Source organism: Mobula hypostoma, chromosome 11 (genome assembly GCF_963921235.1).
Source record: "Mobula hypostoma chromosome 11, sMobHyp1.1, whole genome shotgun sequence".
Taxonomy (NCBI): Eukaryota; Metazoa; Chordata; class Chondrichthyes; order Myliobatiformes; family Myliobatidae; genus Mobula; species Mobula hypostoma.
Window position 1 is genome coordinate 8,052,185 of NC_086107.1, and position 23,374 is coordinate 8,075,558.

Sequence of the window (23,374 nt, forward strand, 5' to 3'; positions counted from 1 at the left end):
TAGCAACACACAGAAACTGCTGGAGAAACTCAGCAGGTCAGGCAGCATCTATGGAAAGGAATAAACTGTCAACGTTTTGGGCCGAAGTCACGACTCTTGTATCAACTCCTCCATCAGCTGCCCGTCCTTCTTCCCTTTCTTCCATGGTCCACTTTCCTGTCCTATCAGATTCCTTTTTCTTCAGTACTTTACCTTTCCACCTATCAGCTCCCAGCTTCTTACTTCATTTCCCCCCTACCCCCACCCACCCACCTTCCCCCTCACCTGGTCTCATATATCCCCTACCAGCTTGTATTCCTGCCCCTCCTACTCACTGCCCCCCTCCCACCACCACCTTCTTATTCTAGCTTTTTCCCCTTTCCTTTCCAGTATTGATGAAGAGTCTCGGCCCATAGCATTGACTGTTTCTCTTCTATAGATGCTGCCTGACCTGCAGATTTCATCCAGTATTTTGTGATTTTGTGTGTGTGTTACTCTGGATTTCCAGATCTTCAGAATCTCTTCTGTTAAAAATAATAGCAATTAGTATTTTAAATATTAAGCAAATGCACGACTGTGGAAAGGAAAAAAAAGAGCAGATTGCTTCAGAGCATAAAATCGGGAGTATGTTCATCGGTAACTCAAACTCTTCCACCATTCAAGGCCAAGACTAGTTGATTCTACTATCAGTGAATCAAATATCTATTAAATGTTTAGTCACATGTGTGGATCATCCAATCTTGCCCGTCAATTTTAAACCACCATTGAAAGTGACAATCCAACTAACTCCAGCAAATTATTAATCATTGTGCTAATCCTGAAAGCAAGTATTGACATTGTTTAGACTTCATATCAGTAGCCAGCAGGACAATAAGTATCTGTCACAAAAAGTATTGCCTTCAGAGTGTACTTGCAACATAAGCAGAAAATATGTTTTTAATATTTCCCAGTAGAACTCCACTCCGAACTGCATGATTCCAGTAAGACCAGTAAGATTTAGGAGCAGAATTAGGCCATTGAGTCTGCTCTGCCGTTTCATCATGGCTGATCCATTTTCTCTCTCAGCCCCAAATTCCTGACATCACCTTGTATCACGCCATGCCCTGACTAATCAAGAATCTATCAATGTCTGCTTTAAATATACCTAATGACTTGGCTCCACAGCCGCCTGTGGCAATGAATTCCATAGATTCATCACTCTCTGGCTAAAGAAATTCCTTCTCATCTCCATTCTAAATACAAACGTAGACGTCCCTCTATTCTGAGGCTGTGTCCTTTGGACTTCAACTACCCGACCATAGGAAACATCCTCTTCACATCTACTCTGTCTAGGCCGTTCAACATTCAATAGGTTTCACTGAGAATCCCTCCACAATCTTCTGAATTCCCGTGAGTAGAGGCCCAGAAGCATCAAACGCACCTCATATGACAAGCCTTTCGATTCCAGAATCATTTTTGTGAACCTCCTTTGAACCTTCTCCAATGTCAGCACAGCCTTTCTTCCATAAGTGGCCCAAAACTGCATACAACACTCCAAGTGAGGCCTCACCAGTGTCTTATAAAGCCTCAGCATTGCACCTTTGCTTTTAAATTGTATTCCTAAATTTTCTAAATTTAAAAAAAATTAATTCCTAAATTTAAAAAAATTAAAAATCGAATCACTTTTTTAAAATTAATTCAAGGGATGCGTGCTTCCCCAAGTGAGTCAGTATTTAAAGCCCAGCCATAGCTGCCCTTGAAGATGGTGGTGAGCTTCCTTCTTGAGCAATTGCAGTCCTTGAGGTGTGAATGGAAATCTCTCACCAAAGTCCTTTTAGGGAGAGAGCTCCATGATTTTGGCCCAGTGATTTTGTACCTACATAATTAAAGTAAAATAGTTTAAAAATAACTTCCTTCAAGTACCTTGTTGTCCTCCCTTGTACAAACCCCTAACTTTCATTGTACAGGTGCAGTAGAACACATGGATCTGGGAATACAGGTCCATAGTTCATTGAAAGTGGCTTTGTGGGTAGATAAAGTTGTAAAGAAGGCTTTTGGCACATTGCCCTTCAAAAATCAATGTATTGAGTACAGGAGATGGGATGTTATGTTGAAGTTCTATAAGATATTTGTGAGGCTTAGTTTGGGGTATTGCTTGCAGTTTTGGTCACCCATCTACAGAAAAGATGTAAACAAGGGTTGAAAGAATACAAAGAAAATTTACAAGGATGTTATCAGGTCTGGGAGGACCTGAGTTATATGGAAAGACTGAATAGGTTAGGACTTTATTCCTTGGAATGTAGAAGATTGAGTGGAGATTTGATAGAGTTACACAAAATTATGAGGGGTATAGATAGGGTAATTCCACTGAGGTTGGGAGAAGATTACAACCAGAGGTCATGGGTTAAGGGTGAAAGATGAAATGTTTAAGGGGAACATGAGGGGAAGCTTCTTCACTCATGAGAGTGAGAAACAAACCACCAGCACAAGTGGTGCATGCCAGCTCGATTTCAACATTTAAGAGAAGTTTGGGTAAGTACGTGGATCATAGGGGTATGGAGGGTTATGGTCCCTCTGCAGGTCAATGGGAGTAGGCTTAATGGTTCACCATGCACTAGATAGCCAAAGGGCCTGTTTCCGTGCTGCATGTTTCAATGACTCTATGACCCTTTGTTTCACGTTCAACAAGTATTTGCATTTTCCTGTTCCCAAGGTGTACACAATGAAATGCCCAGTATTTCAGCAAACCACTGAAGGCAACTTCCAGATTTCCTCCTGGCTTTCCGCTCCCCTTAATCCTCCAGTTTCCAATCGTTCTGTGGTATTACCAATGCTCCAATCACAAGCCTTGATCCTTTGTCTCCTCCCCTTCTCACACACCATTGACCGAGTCCTTTCAGGTGATTCTTCCCTCCTCCCACCGCCCTTGAAACAGGCCTTGATTGGGCTTTTCTCTGCATGTTTCATTAAGACCACGTTTTAGAGTATAACATATTATTCTGCTACCATATAGAAACTTTCTGAACACAGAGTGATATTTCAAATAAGGCAATAAGTAAAATCAAAGCTTGGTTGATTTTTAGAGTACAATTATAAAGCCAAAATCTTCTCAATGTCTTTAAATATGATTTAAAGATCACTTAGTAACCGCTACAGGTAGATTGGCTCTTAGATCAAGTATTAATTGCTTCTTTATATCTCTTTGAATTTTGTGAAACAAGACCTCAAAAAAAGATAACAATTTCAGTTACTAAATAATTTTAATAAAGAAAACAAGACAATTATTTTACAAAATGCTGGAGGAACTCAGTAGGGCAAGCATTATCAATGAAAAAGAGTAAACAGTCAACATTCTGGGCCGAGACCCTTCATCAGGACTGCAAAGGAAGGATTCTGCAGGGATTATTGTGGAGTTTAGTTATCCAAAATTTGCCTAGAATACAAGGTATAATTCACTATGCCGGGAAATGTACTGCTACAATTGAGAAAAAAACTACAAAATGCTGGAGGAACACAGGAGGTCAGGAAACATCTATAGAGGGAATAAACAGATGATGTTTCGGGCTGAGACCATTCATCGGGACAGATTGTAATTTTAGCAAACTATAAACGAATGTATCTGTAAACTGGAAGTCGGCACGGTAGCACAGCAGTTAACACAACACTCTACAGTTACCAGTGACCGGGTTCAGTTCCCACTGTTACCTGTAAGAAGGCTGTACACTCTCCCTGTCACTGCGTGGGTTTCCTCCAGGTGCTCCAACTTCCTCCCACAGTCCAAAGACCTACCACTTGGTAGGTTAATCGGTCATTGTAAATTGCCCGATGATTAGCCTAGGATTAAATCAGGGTCTGCTGGATGGCACAGCTTGGAAGGCCAGAAGGGCCTATTCCACATTGCAACTCAATAAATAAAAATAATAAAGAGCTACCGTTTGGTATGTTGATTGGTCATGGTAAATTGTCCCCTGATTAGCCTAGGGTTAAAATCAGGGGTCGCTGGGCGGTGTGGCCTGAAGGGCTGGAAAGCCCTGCTCCACAATGAATCTCAATAAAATAAAACATAGAAATAAAGGTCCAATCAAAGATTGAGCAATGCAGGGATTCTGGTGAGAGACAATGCCACTGACAAATCATCACATGGAGAGATATTAACCGCACCAGAAGGTAAGTTATTCTATAATATAATTATCTTAATGCTAGTAATAAGTATAAAGAATGCATTACAGTTATTATTTGAGCAATAACATATAAATTTGTCTGCTAAAATTTTCATAGGACTATTACTGCCATAAGTGTTTCAATGATAATTCATCAATATTGTATTTTGCAGAACTTTTCTTCATATAGAATTTTACTGTCCTCTTGACACACATTACATTAGTAAGTGCATTTCAAAAAGTATCAAGGTATTAAATATTTTGGAATATTTTTAAGCAATGTGATAAAATTAAAGTTTTGCCAATATTTATGTCAAACTTAACTTTGAAACATCAGTTCTGATTCTTGGATGTAATTACCTAACTGATCCAGAGGGAGCACTCAAGCCTCTTTTGATCTTTGGAAGCCGAAGTCTGCATTTCTTTTTATGAGTTGAAATGTTGCTTTTGCAGGCTGACACCGTGCGATAGCTTTCGAATGAACTATGCATTCTCCTTCTTCTGCTCTGTGAACAAGTGTGAAATCCAACTGTAGACCGGAAAGATGGTTTTCCACTGTGCATACGGATTGCCCTTTCATATGGGGATCTACATTTTCTAAATATAAAGAGAGACAATTTTTCTTTAAGGTTTCATACTTGCAAATCAAATAGAATTTTCCTTTTTTTTACTTCACTCTCAGAGTGGCAGATATGTGTGGAAAAAGTGCAAGTGTGAAACGGCAGGAAAATTACATTACCAATTCCAAACTGTGTACCCCTGCTGGTACGGTTTCTCATAAGTGGTACAAAATCAAACAGATTAAACCTTTGACTACATTAAACCTCAAAAACTAAAGTTGCACACTTTGTAATGTATTCTTCATAGCTGTGAAAATTTTGAATGTTCAATGGAACACTTTGAAATATCAGTTTATTTGAGGGTCTGAATCAAAGCCTTAAGACCAACTGGAGGACCAGATTGAAGCTCGAAGGCTGATTGGAGGTATGTATTGAAGCCCAGAGTCTGAGGAAGTCTGGATAGAAGCCTGAAGGCCAACTGGAGGTCCATTGAAAGCCGAAAGGCTGATTGCAGGCCTGGAATGAAGCCTGAAACCTGATTGGAGGTCCAGGTTGAAGCCAGAAGGCTGATTGGAGTTCCATACAAAGCTCGAAGGCCAATTAGATGTTTGGATTGAAACCTGAAGGCCAATTGGAGGTCCATGTAAAGCCTGAAGACTAGTTGGAGGAACAGATCAGAGCCCGAAGGCCAATTGGAAGTCCAGGATGAAGCTTGAAGGCTAATAGGGTGTCCAGATCAAAATCCGAAAGCAATTGGAGGTCCATTCAAAGCCTGAAGGCCAATTGGAGGTCCAGATCAAAGCCTGAAGCCCGATCAGAGGTCCATTCAAAGCCCAAAGACCGATTGGAGGTCCATTTAAAGCCTGATGGCCGATTGGATGTCTGGATCAAAGCCCAAAGGCCAAATGGAGGTCTATTCAAAGTCCAGAGGCTGACTGTTGGTCTGGATCCAAAACCCAAAAGCTCGTTGGAGGTCCGGGTTGAAGCCCCAAAGGCCGATTGGAGGTCCACTTGAAGCCCAAAAGCCGATTGGAGATGTCAGAACTCGATCTCTGCGAATCCACAACTTTGCTGCAAGCTGGAGGCCCAAGAAGACAGCCTGACCTAGGGTTAGAGGACTGTGTATGTGCCTGGGTTGGTGGGAGGGAGGGAGGAATGGGGCATTTGTATCCATTGTTGCTTGGGGTGTCCTCTTTTGGTGCGCTTTGTGTTGGTTGTTAACGCAAATGACATCTTGCACTGTATGTTTTGATGTACATGTGATATATATCTGAAGATAAATATAATTTCAAGATACATCATTTTATGGTAGCATAAAACAATGCAACAAGTAATCACCTCCCTCTAATAATCTTCCTCCTCTCCTATCAGATTCCTTCTTCTTCAGCCCTTTACCTTTTCCACATATCACCTCCCAGTTTCTTACTTCATCCCATTTCCTCCTCACCTGGTCCCACTTTATCAACTGCCATCATATACTCCTGCCTCTCCCTCCAGCTTCTTATTCTGGCTTCTTCCCAACTTCCTTTCCAGTCCTGATGAAGGGCCTTGGCCTGAATCATCTACACCATAGATACTGCCTAACCTGATGAGCTCCTCCAGCACCTTCTATCTGTCCCTTGTGTCTCAGCAAACCTGTCTTATGACTTTAATGCTCTTTGCTGCAGCTGAGTGTTATATTTCAGCTGAATTAACTCCATAATTACAGTTATTGTGCAAGAACAACATGGCCTACACTTTCAAAAGTCATTGTTTGATTGACATCCTGAGGACATATCAGTCAATAGGTAAATGCAAGCTCTTTATGTTAAATGGTTATATGGAATTTTCATCTTGTATTCAACCTATTTTTCACAGATCCACAAAACAATCTCTTTGTCAGAAAGATCAGATGTGTAATGTTTAGAGTTATTAAACAAGCCTGGGGGAAATGTCACATCAGAATCAGGTTTAATATCACCGGCATGTGTTGCGAAATTTATTAACTTTGCAGCAGCAGTGCCATACAATACATGATAACATAGAAAAAAACTGTAAATTACACTATATACTGTATATGTATATCAAATAGTTACATTAAATCAGTAGTGAAAAACAGAAATTAAATAAGTAGTGAGGTAGTGTTCATGGCTTCATTGTCCATTCAGAAATCAGATGGCAGAGAGAAGGAAACTGTTCTTAAGTCACTGACTGTGTACCTTCAGGCTTCTGTACCTCCTTCCTGATGGTGACAGTGAGAAGGGGACATGTCCTGGGTGGTGGATGTCCTTAATAATGGACACCACCTTTTTGAGGCACCGCTCATTGAAAATGTCTTGGATACTACGGAGGCTCGTGCCCATGATGGAGCTGGCTAATTTCACAACTCTGTGCATGATTATTGGTTGAATGGTCCTTTGAATTTAAAGCTAATTCTGTTAGAGCTGAGAGGCCCTGGTCATTTACTGTCCATGAATTATTTGAAAGTGTTGAATACTTAATTTAAGATGCTAATGTAAGAAAACTATTTTGTTTCTCATTGCTACAAAAGTTTGATTGATGATGTATTGTAGGAGTACCTTCAGCATTTCTGGAGAAATGCTCACCAATAGCACCTTCTCAAGAACAATAGGTGGTGGGCAGTTAATACTACCGTGCCAGTAATACCCACTGTAGGAGCCACGGATCTATTTTCTGCCTGTCCATATTGTATTTTGTGTTGCGCATTTATTATAAGTAATTTGTCACGTGGGTTGGGGTGTGGTAGAAGTGAGGTGTATAGTTACGTATTTGTGCTTTGTCTTTAATTCAGGATTTTAGTCTGGTTAGAGGGGGGAGTAGGCTGAGGGGATGATTTTTTTTGTTGACCATTCAAGATGTTACGTTTAAATATGTTAAGATCGCTAATGCATAAGTAAATTTGAATTGAATACGCTTAAACTGTTTATTTCATTATCTCACTGGTTTTAGTTTCATTAGATTTTCACCGTTACAAGATTGTTCATTTTTGCTGGTTTCTTAATAAAGGAATGAAGGTACTTTCTTTGAATTGGAAGTTGGTTATTGGAGCACGTCATACAGAATCAACCCTCCGTGCTTAGTTTCTGAGTGCTTTTAGTTTGTTTTAAAGTAATCGCTACACCCACATCCCTAATGATACATAAATCTAAGTAAATTAGATAAGCTGCTAGAGTAGTCCAATTGTGAACAGTGCGAAACAATTAGAATTTACAGCGACTAGAAATTTATTGTTACTAGTCATGATCGAATGGATGAGTCAAGTAACCTAATTCTGCTCCTATGTCTTATGTCTGAAGCAACACACACTAAATGTTAAGGGAACTCAGCAGGGCAGGCAGCATCTGTGGAAATGGAAATGAATAAACAGTCGATGTTTCGGGATGAGACCCTTCACCAAGACTGATGCCAGAAACATTGATTATTTATTCATTTCTATAGGTGCTGCCTAATCTGCTGACTTCTTCCAGCACTTGGTGTGTGTTGCCTTAGATTTCCAGCATCTGCAGATTTTCACATGTTTAGGACTTCGGTCTGATGCCTTCTGGAAATCTTTGTTGAAGACTTAAAATAACAAATATAATTGATTCAGATTGATTTATTTATTACATCTACATTGAAGTATACAGTGAAATGTGTTGTTTGCATGAAAAGTCAGTACATTGAGGATATGCTGGGGGCAAATCACAAATGTCACCACACGTTCGAGCAACAATAGCAACAACAATACAACAAAAAAAACAAAACAACTGCAAATAACTCCCCTTCCCTTCCCACCCTCCCAACCATCCACCCACCCACTCACATACACACACAGACAGGCCTGCAATCCCAGAAAAAGCTGCCTCTGGGCCTCTGACTTCCAGTTCTTGGCCCCAAACTCTCAAATTTACAGACATCAAGAACAGTTGAAAAGTTGATCCCAAAGTCTTCTTCCAATTAAAACAAAAGACTGACTGTGCTCCAGAAGCTCACTGGATAAAGAAAACTCTTTTACACAGAAAAGAAATATAGATAGGTTCTATATAGAAAAGGTCTAGAAATTTGGATGCACAAAACTGATTCTTTTAAAAACTATATACATATATACAGAAAGTTGCCAAAAAAGCACCAGTAACATCATAAAGGATTCCACCCACCCTGCACATGGACTGCTTGTCCCACTCCCTTCAGATGGAAGGCAATGTAGCATCCACGCCAGGGCCACCAGTCACAAAAACAGTTACTTCCCCAAACTCAACACCTCCACCCACCAACCCACCCCTCCACACCCCCAACAACCACTACTTTATCACTTCCTGTCAGAGTCACCTTATGTGCAGACACCCCTGTGCCTAGCATCACTGTAGGGACATACAATCAATCTATGTAAAAAAACTACCATGTGTATTTATATTTATTGTGCTTTTATATTATCATTGTGTTCTTTATTTTATTGTGTTTTTTGTGCTGCATCGGATCCAGAGTAACAATTATTTTGTTCTCCTTTACACTTGTGTACAGGAAATGACGTTAAACAATGTTGAATCTTGACCATTTTTATCCACTGTGGAACTTAAGTGTTTTCAAGACCATAGCACACCACTCTAGAAATCTGACAGAGAAATTAAAATGATGAAACTCATTTGTGTGGATAAAGCAGTTCATGTATCAGACACACCTGGCTTTGGGAACTGTATTCAGGTGAATCTTTTGCCATTTATTTACTTGGATTTTATTTTTATTTATTTAGAGATACAGCACGATAAAAGGCCCTTCCGGCCCAACACCCAGTTACACCATGCGACTAATTAACCTACTAACCCACACACCTTTGGAATGTGGAGGAAACTGGAGCACCCAGAGGAATCCCACCTGGTCACAGAATTTATGCCATTAAGCAAGGGGTCCTTGCAGCCCAGGTTGGGAACCCCTTTTATAAGGCGTATTGAAAACATATGCTGTGGCACGGTAGTGTAGCAGTTAGCCTAACGCTATTACAGTACTGGAGACTTGGGTTGAATTCCTGCCGCTCTCTGTAAGGAGCTTGTATGTTCTCCCCATGACTATGTGGGTTTCCTCATAGTGCCCTGGTTTCCTCTCACAGTCCAAAGACATGCAGTTTAGTAAGTTAATTAGTTACATGGATGTCACTGCATGGTTGGTCCACAAGGGCCTGTTACTGTGCTGTATGTCTAAATAAATAAATAAGTTTTTTTTCACTCAGACTGCCAGGAGTCATTAGGAACCATTTTTATAACAGAATTTAAAATTCTACTTGTCTCAGGACTCCAGGGATTCTCATAATCTAATTTTACAGGTTTCCGTGGTGCTTTTTTAGTTCTTAAAGACTGTCTTCACATTGTATCCTGTTATTTTTTAAATGTTTTACTTAAATGAAAATGATAAATAAATAATAGTATATCCCAACAATACTGATGCAAAAGGGGCAAAAAGAATTAACTTTTTCTTATTTTGACAATGTGATTTTTAAATTATAGAGATATAAAGAGGGACAGTGTTTTCTTACATACTGAAAGTCTTCAGTAAATTGGCATTAGGTTAGAATACATATCACAAAGAAGACCACAGAGATAATCCATGGCTTTGACAAAGCTGGCTGGGAAGAGTAGGAAATGTCTTTCAACAGCAGTAGAACAGTGCATCATTTTAAAATGTGGGACAATCTAATCACTTACCACATTCTAAGACACAAATCCCCATGAGGCCAACAGTCCCATTCAAGAGTGGAAAATGCTGCTACTCAGACAAGCTTTGGTTCAATGGGAACTATGCAGTCCTGCGCTATCACACAGTTTATAAGAACTGAATTTACCAGAAGGATAATGACAGTTGGCAGGGTTTTAGACTTGCAGCGGCTTGTTGCCAAAGTATTACATGCATGTCAAATAGTCTCTTTTTCTTCCAACACAACAACTATTTGTGAGAATTCACATGGGCAGGCATTGCTTGTATATACAATCTACCACAACCAGACAAAAAAACTTCTAATCCATTACCATGTGTTAGTATTCTTGACTTTCTAACTGACACAATGCTGTTGTGTGGTTCCGTTAAATCCCATTTAACTTTCAGGTTTACCTTGCCTTCTTGGTCTAATCTGCGCTATGGAAATGTCACACTACACAATGCCTTTAACACTGACCTCAACCTACGGACTTCCTTTCAAGGGCTCAACAAATCATGTTCTCAATATTATTTATTTATGTGTTTCTTTTTTTCTTTATTTATTGATCTATTCATTTATCTATTAATTGTTAATTAATGTATCTATCCACTTATTTACCTATTTATTATTTATGTGTTTGTGTTCGCTTACCATCTTTTTTTTGTAATTACATAGTTATCTCTTACGTACATTGGCTGTTTGTCTTTCCTCGTTTGTGTTTCTTTTTTTTCATTGATTCTATCATTTTTATTTGTATCCACTGTAAATGCCCACAAGAAAATGAATCTCAGGGTTGTATATTGTGGCATATATGTACTTTAATAATAAATTTACTTTGAACTTTGATTTTTAAACTTGCAACTCCATGGTTACAGTTCATCGGCCTTATTTGGTAGACTCCGTTCCTTGAAAAATACGCTATTAAACCCTGTCAAAATCCTGCCTATTTCCTGTCTTGTTTCCTTTGTACTTCAAGCTTATTTATTTCCTGTTTTGATACATATTCATACTTTGATTATAAACTTATTTTGAATTTTGAGTTTTTAACTTTGACCATGACAGCATTGTGCAGTGTATTCCATAAGTCTGTAAACACAATCACACAGGTACTTTAAGAAAGGGTGTAGGTCAAAAACTATCAGCAAAAGAATATAGTGTTAAATTGGTGGGGGGTGGGGCAGGATTTATCAATTAAAGCAAGTACAAAATTTATAAATGTTATAATTAATCTTACCTGGAATATTCTTCATGGAAATATAGTCTGCCATTTTAAAATATTATTATATTTTAAGACCAAAAGACATAGAATCAGAATGAGGCCATTTGGCCCATCGAGTCTGCTCTGTAATTCCATCATGGTTGATTTATTATTTCCCTCAACCCCATTCTCCTGCCTTCTCCCCAACCTTTGACACTCTTACTAATCAAGAACCTGTCAACCATTACTTTAAATATACTCCATGAATTGGCCTCCACAGCCATCTGTGGCAATGAATTCCACAGATTCACCACCCTCTGGCTAAAGAAGTTCCTTCTCATCTCTTTTCTAAAGGGATATTCTTATGTTCTGAGGCTGTGCCCTCTGGTCCTAGACTCTCCCACCATAGAGAACATCCTCCGCACATCAACTCTATCCAGGCCTTTCAATATTCTACTCCTATGTCATACAGTCTTATTTTCCTGTGAATGCCCACAAGAAAATGGATCCCAATGTAGTCGATGGTGACATTTGCATACTTTGATAATAAATTTACTTAGACATTTGAACAAACAGACTAAAGGAGATGCACCCACTTTCTCTGTACACTTCTGCATGTCCTCATTGTACCTCTCTGATACTGGGTAGGGTCATAGAGTCATACAAAAGTACAGCAGCGAAGAAGACCCTTCGGCCCATTTAGTCTGTGCTGAACTATTTAAACTACCTACTCCCATCGACTACTGATTCCTACTGACAGATTATTGAAAACATTAAACAAATTGCACATCTAATTTCCAAAGGGGTGAGTTCAAGGTAATGATTTGAAACCTAAGTCAAAGTCTGCTCAGATAAAATTCTAGTCACACTGGACAAAGACTGCCTGTGGATTATACAGACTCGAAACAATTTTACAATGAATTACCAGGATTTAGCATTCCAAAGCACAGATGTGTTGACAATTAGACCATCGCTCCTAGTATGGCTTGTTGGCAGTATGAAATTCACATATTTGAGCATTGTTTGGAATTGGAATACAATTTTGCTACCACCCAACTGGCCTCCATATCCAGCATTACATTCTCCATAACTTCTGCAATCTACAATGGGATCCCACCACGTGTATCTTCCCCCCCGCCTCCCCCAGTCTCCACTTTCCACAGGCTTCCTTGAAGCTGATCTCCCTCCCTGCAAACGAGGCAAGTGCAGCACCTGTCCGTTCTCCTCCTCCCTCACCACCCCAGGGCCACAAGCGGTCATTCCCGACGAGGCAGCACTTCAGCTGCAAGCCTGTGAGGGTCATCTATTGTATTCGGTGTTCCCGGTATGGCCTCCTCTACACCAGTGAGACGCAACTTAGATCGGGCGATGGCCTCGTCAAGAACCTTCACTCCATCTGCCTCAAAAGCAGGATTTCCCAGTGGCCACCCATTTCAATCTAACTTCCCATTTCCATTCTGACATGTTGGACATGGCTTTCTCTACTGCCACAATGAGGCCATACTTAGGCTGGAGGAGCAACACCTTATATTCTGTATAGGTAGCCTCCAACCTGACTGCATGAATATCGATTTCTCTAACTTCTGATAATTTCTCATCTCCTCCTTCTCCCTTTTCTCTATTCCCCATTCTAATTCCTCTCTCACTTGCCTGCCTATCACCTCCTTCTGCTGTCCCTGCTCCTTCCCTTTCTTCCATGGTCCATTCGCCTCTCCTTCTTCTTCAGCCATTCATCTTTTCACCTATCACCTCCCAGCTTCTTACTTCAACTGCCCGTACCCCACCCACCCATCCTCTTGGTCTCACATTTCACCTACCAGCTTGTACTCCTCACCCACACCTGGAATTACCAGGGTTTAGCATTCCAAAGCACAGATGTGTTGACAATCACACACACCTTCTTATTCTGGCTTCTTCCCCCTTCCTTTCCAATCCTGAAGAAGGGTACCAGCATCTCAGCCTGAAACAGCGTCTGTTTATTCATTTCCATAGACGATGCCTGAACTACTGAGTTGCTCCAGCATCTTGTGTGTGTTACTCTGGATTTCCAACAGCTGCAGAATCTCTTGTGTTTCTGTTTAAATGTGTCTCTATTGGTGTTTTAATTGTGTTTAATATTTTTAGTAGTATCTTTAACGGCCCATAATGATGACGATGATGACGGTGATGATGGATTTTGATTGTATTTGCTTAGTGGGTTGCAGACACTGACAAAGAAAGGCTTTTACATTTTTGGTATCCAGTAAATTTAGGCTCAGCCAGCTACCTGAACATTTCTAAGGGCAGGACCTGCTGTTATTGGCAAGGTGATGCTGTATACTACTGCACTGTGACCTCATGACCTGGTTTCAGGGACAAGTTGCCGAAAAGGCTTGCAAATGGCTTGTACTGGCTGTTTGCATCCTACCGGGTAAAAGCAAGTCTTTTTTAAAAATCTGCAGATGCTGGAAATCCAGAGTGCTGGAGGAACTTTAGCAGGACTGAAGGGTTTCGGCCCAAAATGTCGACTGTTTATCCCCCTCCATAAATGCTGCCTGACATGCTGAGTTCCTCCGGCACTTTGTGTGTGGTGCTGCCTCTGCGTCTGCACCTGACCTTGGGGGACTTACTACTGTCCGAAGCACCGCAAACAGAGAGAGGGGTGACGGAGAGCATTCAGGAATGGTATAAAAGTGAAATATTTTAAAATCATGAATTGTCAATTTACACATACCAACCATAATTTAATTTAATTGTTCTTAATAGCTGATGCATAAGTTTTGTAGAAAAAACAGAACAGTGCAAACCATTAAATAGTAAATAGGGATGTGGATTATGCTAATATGGTAATGGGGAACCGCAGACAAAAACAGAGGCATGGAACGCAGCAGCAACGACACCCAGCTTTCAGGAACTTCGCTAATTGTGTTATAGCATGCACCCATTGTTGTAACAGAAAACTGGACTTACTGTTAGGCTTGTGGATAATCATTTCACTCTGTAATCAGGGCCTAGTCTGTTACTTAATTAAGTCTTCCTGTAGCCAGCATTCTGTTATAAAAATTTTGTTTTACAAGAGCACATCTACACAGAGTGTTGTCGCAGGAAAGCAGCATCCATCATCAGGGACCCCCACCACCCCGGTCAGGCTCTCTTCTCGCTGCTGCCATCAGGGAGAAGGTACAGAAGCCTCAGTACTCACACCACCAGGTTCAGGAACAGTTATTACTCCTCAACCATCAGGCTCTTGAACCAAAGGGGATAACTTCACTCAACCAATGGACTCACTTTTAAGAACTCTTTATTTCATGTTCTCTTATTGTTATTATTTCTTTTTCTTTCTTTTGCATGTACTGTATTTATTTTTCCCTACCCCATTGGGTACAGTCTTTCATTGATTTTATTATAGTTATTGGATTTCTTGAATATGCCTGCGGGAAAATGAATCTCAGGGTAGTATATGGTGACATATATGTACTTTGATAATAAATTTACTTTGAACTTTGATCAGTTTGCCGGTCTCCTGGTGCACACCAGTTTTTAATAAGTTGCCTGTTATTTTGAACACCAACACTGTGTGGCCTTTCAGCTTGCTCTTATAATAAGCCACTGCTACGGGCAAGGAAAATCAAATGTTGATGAAGCATTGTTGTGAACTTCACGTAACCTTGAAGAGAGCATTAAATTTGTGCAGAGTATTGCTGGCAGCACTGAGGCTGACTGCGGACTCCAATTACATTGCTCATCTCCCTGTTGGGAGGTCTGCAGGTGATTTTTCAGGGTTCTGTCAGTGGTCAACGTCCAATTGAATCAGTCACATTGCCGTTGCATTGGCACAGGTAACAGGCTTCTGTGTCTGCCTTCCACTGGAGACAGACCCAACATTGTTTATTTTGATCTTCAAAGAATAATGCATCTTCTTTAAATATGATATACAGCAGTAGAAAGGAGTGCATTTGATTGCTGGGGATTGAAATATAGACACATTTCACTCAACTTTACTTGCCCATTATTGAAATGTTCCCACAACTATGGACTCACTTTTAAGGGCTCTTTCATATCATATTCTCGATATTTATTGCTTATTTATTTATTATTATTATTTCCTTCTTTTTGTATTTACACAGTTTGCTGTCTTTTGTACAGTGGTTGAATGTCCAAGATGGTGCAGTCATTCATTAATTCTGTTATGGTGATTAGTCTGTGGATTTATTGAGTATGCCTGCAAGAAAATGAATCTCAGGATAGTATATGGTGACATATATGTACTTTGATAATAAATTTACTTTGAACTTTGATTTTATTGCAGTTCTGGTGGCTTGAGCATTAAATCTCAGTGGGCACCATATTAATACATATCTCTATCCTCTTCAAATTCTAGTTATTTGTGCTTGGATTCAGATTCATTTATTTATCACATGTATATTGAACATTCAGTAAACTGTGTCATTTGCATTAGCCAACATACTCAAGGATGTGCTGGGGGCAGCCCGCAAATGTTGCCTGACATTCTGGTGCCAATGTGTCATGTGGATAATGTTCAGCAGAACAACTCAAGCTAAATAAACTCCTTTCCTTCCTGCTTCACACCTGCACACCCATTCACACAGACAGTCCTCCAGCGCCAGGATAGACAGTTTCCAGGCCTCTAGCCTCCAGTGGACTCGTGGATATGGAGACATGGGGCATCCGACTTCATCAGTGGACTCGCAGTCTCACAGACCCACAGAGTTAGCCATCAGTTCCCCATTAAGGTTCCCCTTAAACATATGAGTTCAGTGCAATAAATTATTACCTTGGCAGTCGCAGTGGTGAAGATGAGGAACCTTTACTGATCTCTTTGATGTATTCTTGCACTAAAACATCTTCAAGACTACTGCATTGTGATGGCAGGGAACTGGTGTACATCATACTGCCACTGGCCATGGTCCCAGACGTTTTGCTGGTGGATGTGCTCGCACTGTTTGGCCTCTGGGCTCTACCCATCTTGTATCTAGAAGGCAAAGAGAAAAATTGATATTGCTAGAAGTGAGTCAAGAAACACAGAAAACAACAAGTCTCTAAATGTGAACCTTTCTTGGCACTTTCATTCATGTTCATTTTATATATATTTTAGGATCATTTAACAGATAATTTAACATGACTTCATTTCAATATTTAATTCTAAGCTTGTGTCAAATCATTTGAAAACTAGCAGTCATTTAAGCATAAACAGAAAATGTTAGTAGCTATTATGAATTTGTAGCATCTGAAAAATTGTTTCAACTCTGAAGCTTTTCTATTTATTTTTTCACATTTCAACTTTCCACAACTGCAGCTTTTTCTTTTAGAAAAATGTAGGAATATATTCTGAAAAGCTGTTCTTAAAATGTTGAGCGTGTGGCTTCAGGCTTCTGTACCTCTTCCCTGATGGCAGCAAGGAGAAGAAGGTACGTCCTGGGTGGTGGGGATCCTTTTTAAGTCATCGTCTTTTGAAGATGTCCTCGCTGACGGGGAGGCTAAAGCTGGCTGAGTTTGCAAACCTCTGCAACTTTTTCCAATCCTGTGCAGTTGCCCCTCCATACCAGGCAGTGTTGGAACTGGACCTTACCAGTGGCTGTAGAAGCACACACCAGGTACAGTAACATTGTGGATTCTGTCTAGCTGGCAACATAGTGGACTTGATCTTCTTTGCATGACAACTTCGTAAAGAATGCAGGAAACAGCAATGACTATTATACATGGCCTTCATCAACCACACTAAACATTTTAGATTAACACACATAAAAGTTGCTGGTGGATGTAGCAGGCCAGGCAGCATCTCTAGGAAGAGGTACAGTCGATGTTTCGGGCCGAGACCCTTCATCACGAAGGGTCTCGGCCCGAAACGTCAACTGTACTTCTTCCTAGAGATGCTGCCTGGCCTGCTGCATTCACCAGCAACTTTTATGTGTGTTGCTTGAAATTTCAGCATCTGCAGATTTCCTCGTGTAAACATTTTAGATTCATGGGTTATCTGCAAAAAAAAATGGCTAGAGTTGCTTAGCACTTTAGTGCAAGGGTGTTTATTAGGTGTGTCAAAAATCAAGCTTACAAAAATTAGTGAAAATAATGCAAAGAAAATTGTCAATATTTACAAAAAGATATCTACCGGATATCACAACAGTAGCTCCATATTTATTTCTTGTCCAATGTGAGCTCCTGGCAACTCCTATCTCTCTCTCTCCTACTGAGGGCAAAGAGCCCTGTTGTATTAGGTACCAGGAAGTATCATCTTTAATAGCCAACAAAGTTAACTGAAGACTACACACATAAAATGCTGATGGAATGCTGCCTGGCCTGCTGTGTTCCACCAGCATTTTGTGTGTGTAACTTAAAACTACACTTGAATTAAAATATGCTGCACCCCACAATGTAGTTCAAATTATATTCCAAAATAAACAGAAATATCTTCCTTAAATACAATACACAAATAACGTATTTCCCCCCCAATAACCAATTTCCCCCGGGATCAATAAAGTATGACTATATACAGGTAGTTTACACATCCCATTACTGAAGAAATGGAATATTCTGCCACGTATGGCAGGAAAGGCACCATAAAGCCAACCCGAGTCCATCAGTTCAGTTTAGAACCTGTTACGAGAATATACCGGGGAAGACATTGAAGTGCGCGCACTCACTACGACAGCAGAATGACCAGGTGATGTTTGTGTGTGTGTTAATGCATATGTGAAAGGAGTGAATTTACCAAGTGCTGTCTGTCACAAGAACCTCCAAATAAAACATTCAGAGTAAAACATACCAAGTGCTGGAAAAACTCAGCAGGTCAAGCAGCATCCATGGACAGGAATAAACAATTGACGTTTCAGGCCAAGGCCCTTCATTGGGATTGGAAAGGGGGAAGAAACTAGAAAAATTTTTTAAAAATCAAGAAAGTTGTGGAATACCGGTCTCAAATTTAGCTGCAAACAGAAATTTGTTTCATTGTACGGTACACTTGCTCTGGGAAAAAAAAGGAGGAGGGGGGAGAAGATGGCGGTGCGATGTAGCGCACGCGGCCATTCCGAATGATATCTTATGTGTTAACTAGGGGCCATGCATAATCCTGATTTGATGGAGACAGCCGTGAGAAGCACGGAGGAACATCTGGAGAAACTTCTGAAATGCCCGCTTCGCTGCCGCTGCTACTATGTGATCGAGAATCTCCGGAGGGGAAGGCCCCAAATCTTCGGCTTTGCCAATTGCCTGTTTCCAGGGCCGGGGTCGAAGCACTCGGCAGAGATGGTGCTCAGTGCTCGGTGTCGGAGAACTGGTCGGAGGCTCGGAGTTTTCGGACGGACTCGGAGTCAGAGTGTGGTCGGATACTTCCGGGATGCTGCATCGGCAAGTTTGCAGCGCTGGAGGTTCACCGTCTGCGTGAGATGATGGGACTTTCGAGAGACTTTGAGACTTTTTACCATGCCCATGGTCTGTTCTTATCAAATTACAGTATTGCTTTGCACTGTTGTAACTATATGTTATAATTATATGGTTTTTGTCAGTTTTTCAGTCAGTTTGTCATGTGTTTCTGTGATATCATTCTGGAGAAACATCGTATCATTTCTTAATGCATGCATTACTAAATGACAACAAAAGAGGTCTGCGAGTCCTCATAATCTAAAAAAATGTGCAATGGAAAGAAGGGTGGCATGGTAGCGTAGAGGTTAGAGCATCAGTTTACAGTGCCAGCCAGGGATCACTGATCTGGGTTCAATGGTGTCTGTAAGAAGTTTGCCCGTTCTCCCCATGACCATGTGGGTTTCCTTCGGAGCTGCGGTTTCCACCCACATTCCAAAGTTAGTAATTTGTGTTGGCGCTAGAATCATGGCAACACTTGTGGGCTGCCCTGCAAATCCTCACTGATTTGACCAGACACAAATAACAAGTATTCAAAAAAATGCCAACATAGCACAGCCACAACATACTAACCCTAACCAAAAACCGTACGTCTTTAGAATGTGAGATGGATGAATCTCAGGGTTGTATACTGCATACATCCTTTGATAGTAAATGCACTTAGGATCTTTGAATCTTTTGAAATTGCAGCATCGGGGGAAACCCATGCAGTCATGGAGAGAATATACAACATATTATTAAGGACCTTGTACATTTATATTCAAACATATTATTAAGAACATGAAGCTGTTCAGGCCACTATGACCACACTTCATATTGAAGGTTATCTGATTCTCAGAAGTTCAGCTGCAGTGTACAGAATTCACTTCATTCGAAGTGCACTTGTAGGTCAAGCTCCAAGCTCCAAGCCCTCATGGACAGTCTTGTTGAAGCATAAGATGGGATGGCTTTTACACGCAATATCCATAACAGCATGGTCATCGTGTATCAACCTGTTCCCTGTTGAACCACACTGCTTTCCAATGAAAGTTCATGGCCAGACACTGGAAAATGTGGACTAGGACTCATGAGTCACCTCTTGGCCAAGGCAGATGTTGACAATGAAATTCATTAGCACCATCACAGCCTTTGATCAATTGAGGAACAATTGCCTGCATGTTCTAACGTTGTAACAACCTCGATTCTAACAAATTTCTATGGAAGCACCGTCAAGAGTGTCTTCTCCGACTGCATCATTGTGTGGTATGGATTCTACAAGGCAATGGACCACAAGACCCTACAGAGGATAACTGGGGTCTTCTTCCCCCCTATTTGTGACAATTACCAGGAGCTTACCATCCATGCCACAATCTCGTTGACCCCCTACCTTCAGGAAGGAGTAGAGGAGCATCAGGACTAGGACCCTCAGGCTGTGAGACTAATGAATACCCTGCCACCAGTGAGGTCTCGTCACTAGGATGGGTGAGTTGTTTACTGTTTTGTTTATTGTTTACCTGTGCTGGTTACTGTTTACTCTTTATCTATGCTGTGCACTACATGCACTTGGAATTATATTTTATTAACTTATTTATTGTAATATTTTTATCTGCTGTCTGTGATATATGCTTTCTGGGTGCCCCATGGTCTGGAGAAATGTTTCGTTTGATTGTATATATGTACAGTCAGATAACAGTAAACTTGAACTTGATAAGGGGAGAAATAGGCATTGTGCAAATGGTAATACCATTAGGTGCACAATTGCCATTAGATTCTTGATCAGTGAGGATGTCAAAGGATATGGGGAGAAGGTAGGTTAAGGGGGTTGAGAGGGACAAAGAGTCGGCTACAATTGTGAAGCGGTTACTTTTCAACAAATCAAAACTGCTTAGAGACTAAGCGCAGGGGGTTGACACTGTACAACAGGCTCCATAATCGAAATAAATGAAGTTCTAAGTCGAAGAATGTACTGTATGTTCGATCCTTTATTAAGAAACCAGTAAACACAAACTGTCCTGTAATGATAAAAAAACTAATGAAACTGAAACTAGCAATATAATGAAATTAGTCTAACTGTATTCAAACGTACTTAAGCATTAGCGTTAAACGATCACCAAAAATATATAATTTTCCCAAACTACCCTCTGCTCTAACCAGACTAAAACTCACTTAAGACAAAACATGGAGGGTGGAGCTTAGTCAAGATGGCGCTCAACGGCGAATCCTTTTCTTGCATCTTCGGAAACAGCTCTATTCTATCATTAATATCTCCATTTTTCCCTTTCAGGGTTCTTTTGAAGACCCTGACCTGGAGTTACATGCTGACTTCGGTTCTTTGCGGGAATGGGACCTGCTCTTGGGGTTTCCCGACCAGCCATTAACCAGCATGCCAAGGGCATGTCCTAAGGGTTCGGCACACCTTTGGAGGCCCAGGATCTTGGGGCACTGGAGATGGGCGGATCAAAGACCGGCGTCCCAACAGACTGGTGTGTCATGGGAGCTGGAAGATCTTTGGCTGTGGGCCCAGAAACCTGAGATCTCTGGGCACAGAGCTCGAAAAAAGTGACACAGCGGACTTTTAACATCATAAACCAGCGAGTTGTTTATGTCTCCCCTCTCGCTGTGAAATGGAGACATCTCTTTCTCCCTTATTAGGGAGAGAAAGAATCTGTTGTATGTCGAATACTGGGTGAATCGCGTAGTCTTCGGAGTACTTTGACTTTGTTGTTGCTTTTGCTGCACACTTTAGTGCTCAGTGACGGGTGCCGGTGGATAGAGGAGGGATCGTTGCTTGCTGCCGCTTATGCACGGGAAGGAGGGGAGCTAGGGGGGACTTTGGGGTTCTAACGTTTAACTGTCATTCATTCTTTGGGGCTCTCCTCTGTTTTCATGGATAGTTGTGAAGAAAAAGCATTTCAGGATGTATATTGTATACATTTCTCTGGCATTAAATTGTCCTTTGAAACCTTGAAACATGTATACATAACCATACTCTTCACTTCTACCACTCCCAACCCTCTGACAAATTACCCATCATAAGCACACAACAAAAATACAATAGAGTCAGGAAATAGATACATGGCTCCTGCAGATGGAATGGTGGACAAGACTCGATGGATTGAATGGCTTAATTCTGCACCTATGCCTTATGGTCTTAATAGTGATGTCAATAAATGCATGCACAATTCAGGGATAACATTAGACACACTAATCTGCATAATACTCAAAACTGGCTGCTCCAATTTCTTAACACTATTTCACCTGCAAATGAACACTAGGAAATCTGTTCCAAGTTAAATAATTTTTTTTTGCATGAGTTGTGCATGAAAACAGAGGCAAATGTTCCAATTTCTATGCCAGACTATATAACAAATAATTGGTTTCTGTGCTATATTTAAATTATAACAACTTATCAACAGCAGACTCATTTTGCTGTCCAGCATTTGAGAGCATCATTATTATCAGTTGTGCAGATGCAGAAGAACTAAGGAGTGGGTGAAGAAATTTGCCTCGCTCAACATCCTGCTCCAGTATACACATAACCGGTTGTATGTTTTGCAATCTCATTCAAAGCAAACGTTATAATTAATACTTCTATTGTATTCCAATGTTCTCCGAGGATCATCGCCTTGTCGTGGTGGAGAGGCTCATGAGTTTCTAAGATCCCAAGAATCTTGCTCCTGGTAGGGTCATCCAAGTTCAAGGGGGCAGTGGGATTCCAGACAAAGAACGGTCCAACCAAGATTTCAATGGTGGAGCTGGCAGAAGATGATGACACATCAACTAATGCTATTATGGTCAGCGCCGGCAACCCGCTGTCAATTTCTGCCGCTGTCTGTAAGGAGTTTGCATGTTCTCTCGTAGGTGAGTGTGTTTCCTCTGGGTACTCAGGTTTCTTGCCACATTCCAAAGACGTATGGGTTAGCAGGTAAATTGGTCACTGTGTGTAATTGGTCAATGGGTGTAATTGGGTGGCACGGGCTTTTGGGCCAGAAGGGCCTGTTACCGTGCTGTATTTCCAAAAAAAAATCTCAACAATGAAGGCAGAGGAAGGCTGCAGCAGTCATCTTACATTCCTGGGCCTTGACCCCAATATGTCAAAGACAACGTGGTGGCTGTCCATGCATTAGTCTCTCCACGTTAAACAAAGTCACGCACAGGCATTCTCCATTAAGGGAATTCACCTTAACATCTCAGCTACGTAGGTCCTGGATTGGCCTCTACAGCCATCTGAGGTCCCACCAATACATAACTGTGGTAAACCATATATATATGCTGTAACTGGGTTACCTGTCTGGACACGCCCCTCTGCTGACGGCTCCTGTGGCTCCTCCCACAGACCCCTGAATAAAGGCGATTGTGCCACTGCTCCTCCTCTCAGTCCAGGACAGATACTCAGCATGGTCGAGGTCACATTTTACTGCTAATAAAAGCCTTTCAGTATTTACTCTATTTCTAGTCTTTTGGAGCAATTGATGGTGCATCAATAACTCCTCGGTAG

General features: G+C 41.0%; 1 protein-coding gene across 1 annotated transcript in view; it reads right to left on the reverse strand.

Moving 5' to 3' along the window:
• The window catches only part of LOC134353570 (doublecortin domain-containing protein 1-like), a 610,678-nt gene that overhangs the window by 537,280 nt on the left and 50,024 nt on the right, over positions 1-23,374 (reverse strand). The window contains exons 2-3 of the mRNA XM_063061626.1: positions 16,316-16,513; positions 4,479-4,715 (exon numbers count right to left, since the gene is read on the reverse strand). Of these exons, the coding sequence (XP_062917696.1) occupies positions 4,479-4,715; positions 16,316-16,513 (435 nt within the window). The remainder of the gene's footprint in view (positions 1-4,478; positions 4,716-16,315; positions 16,514-23,374) is intronic.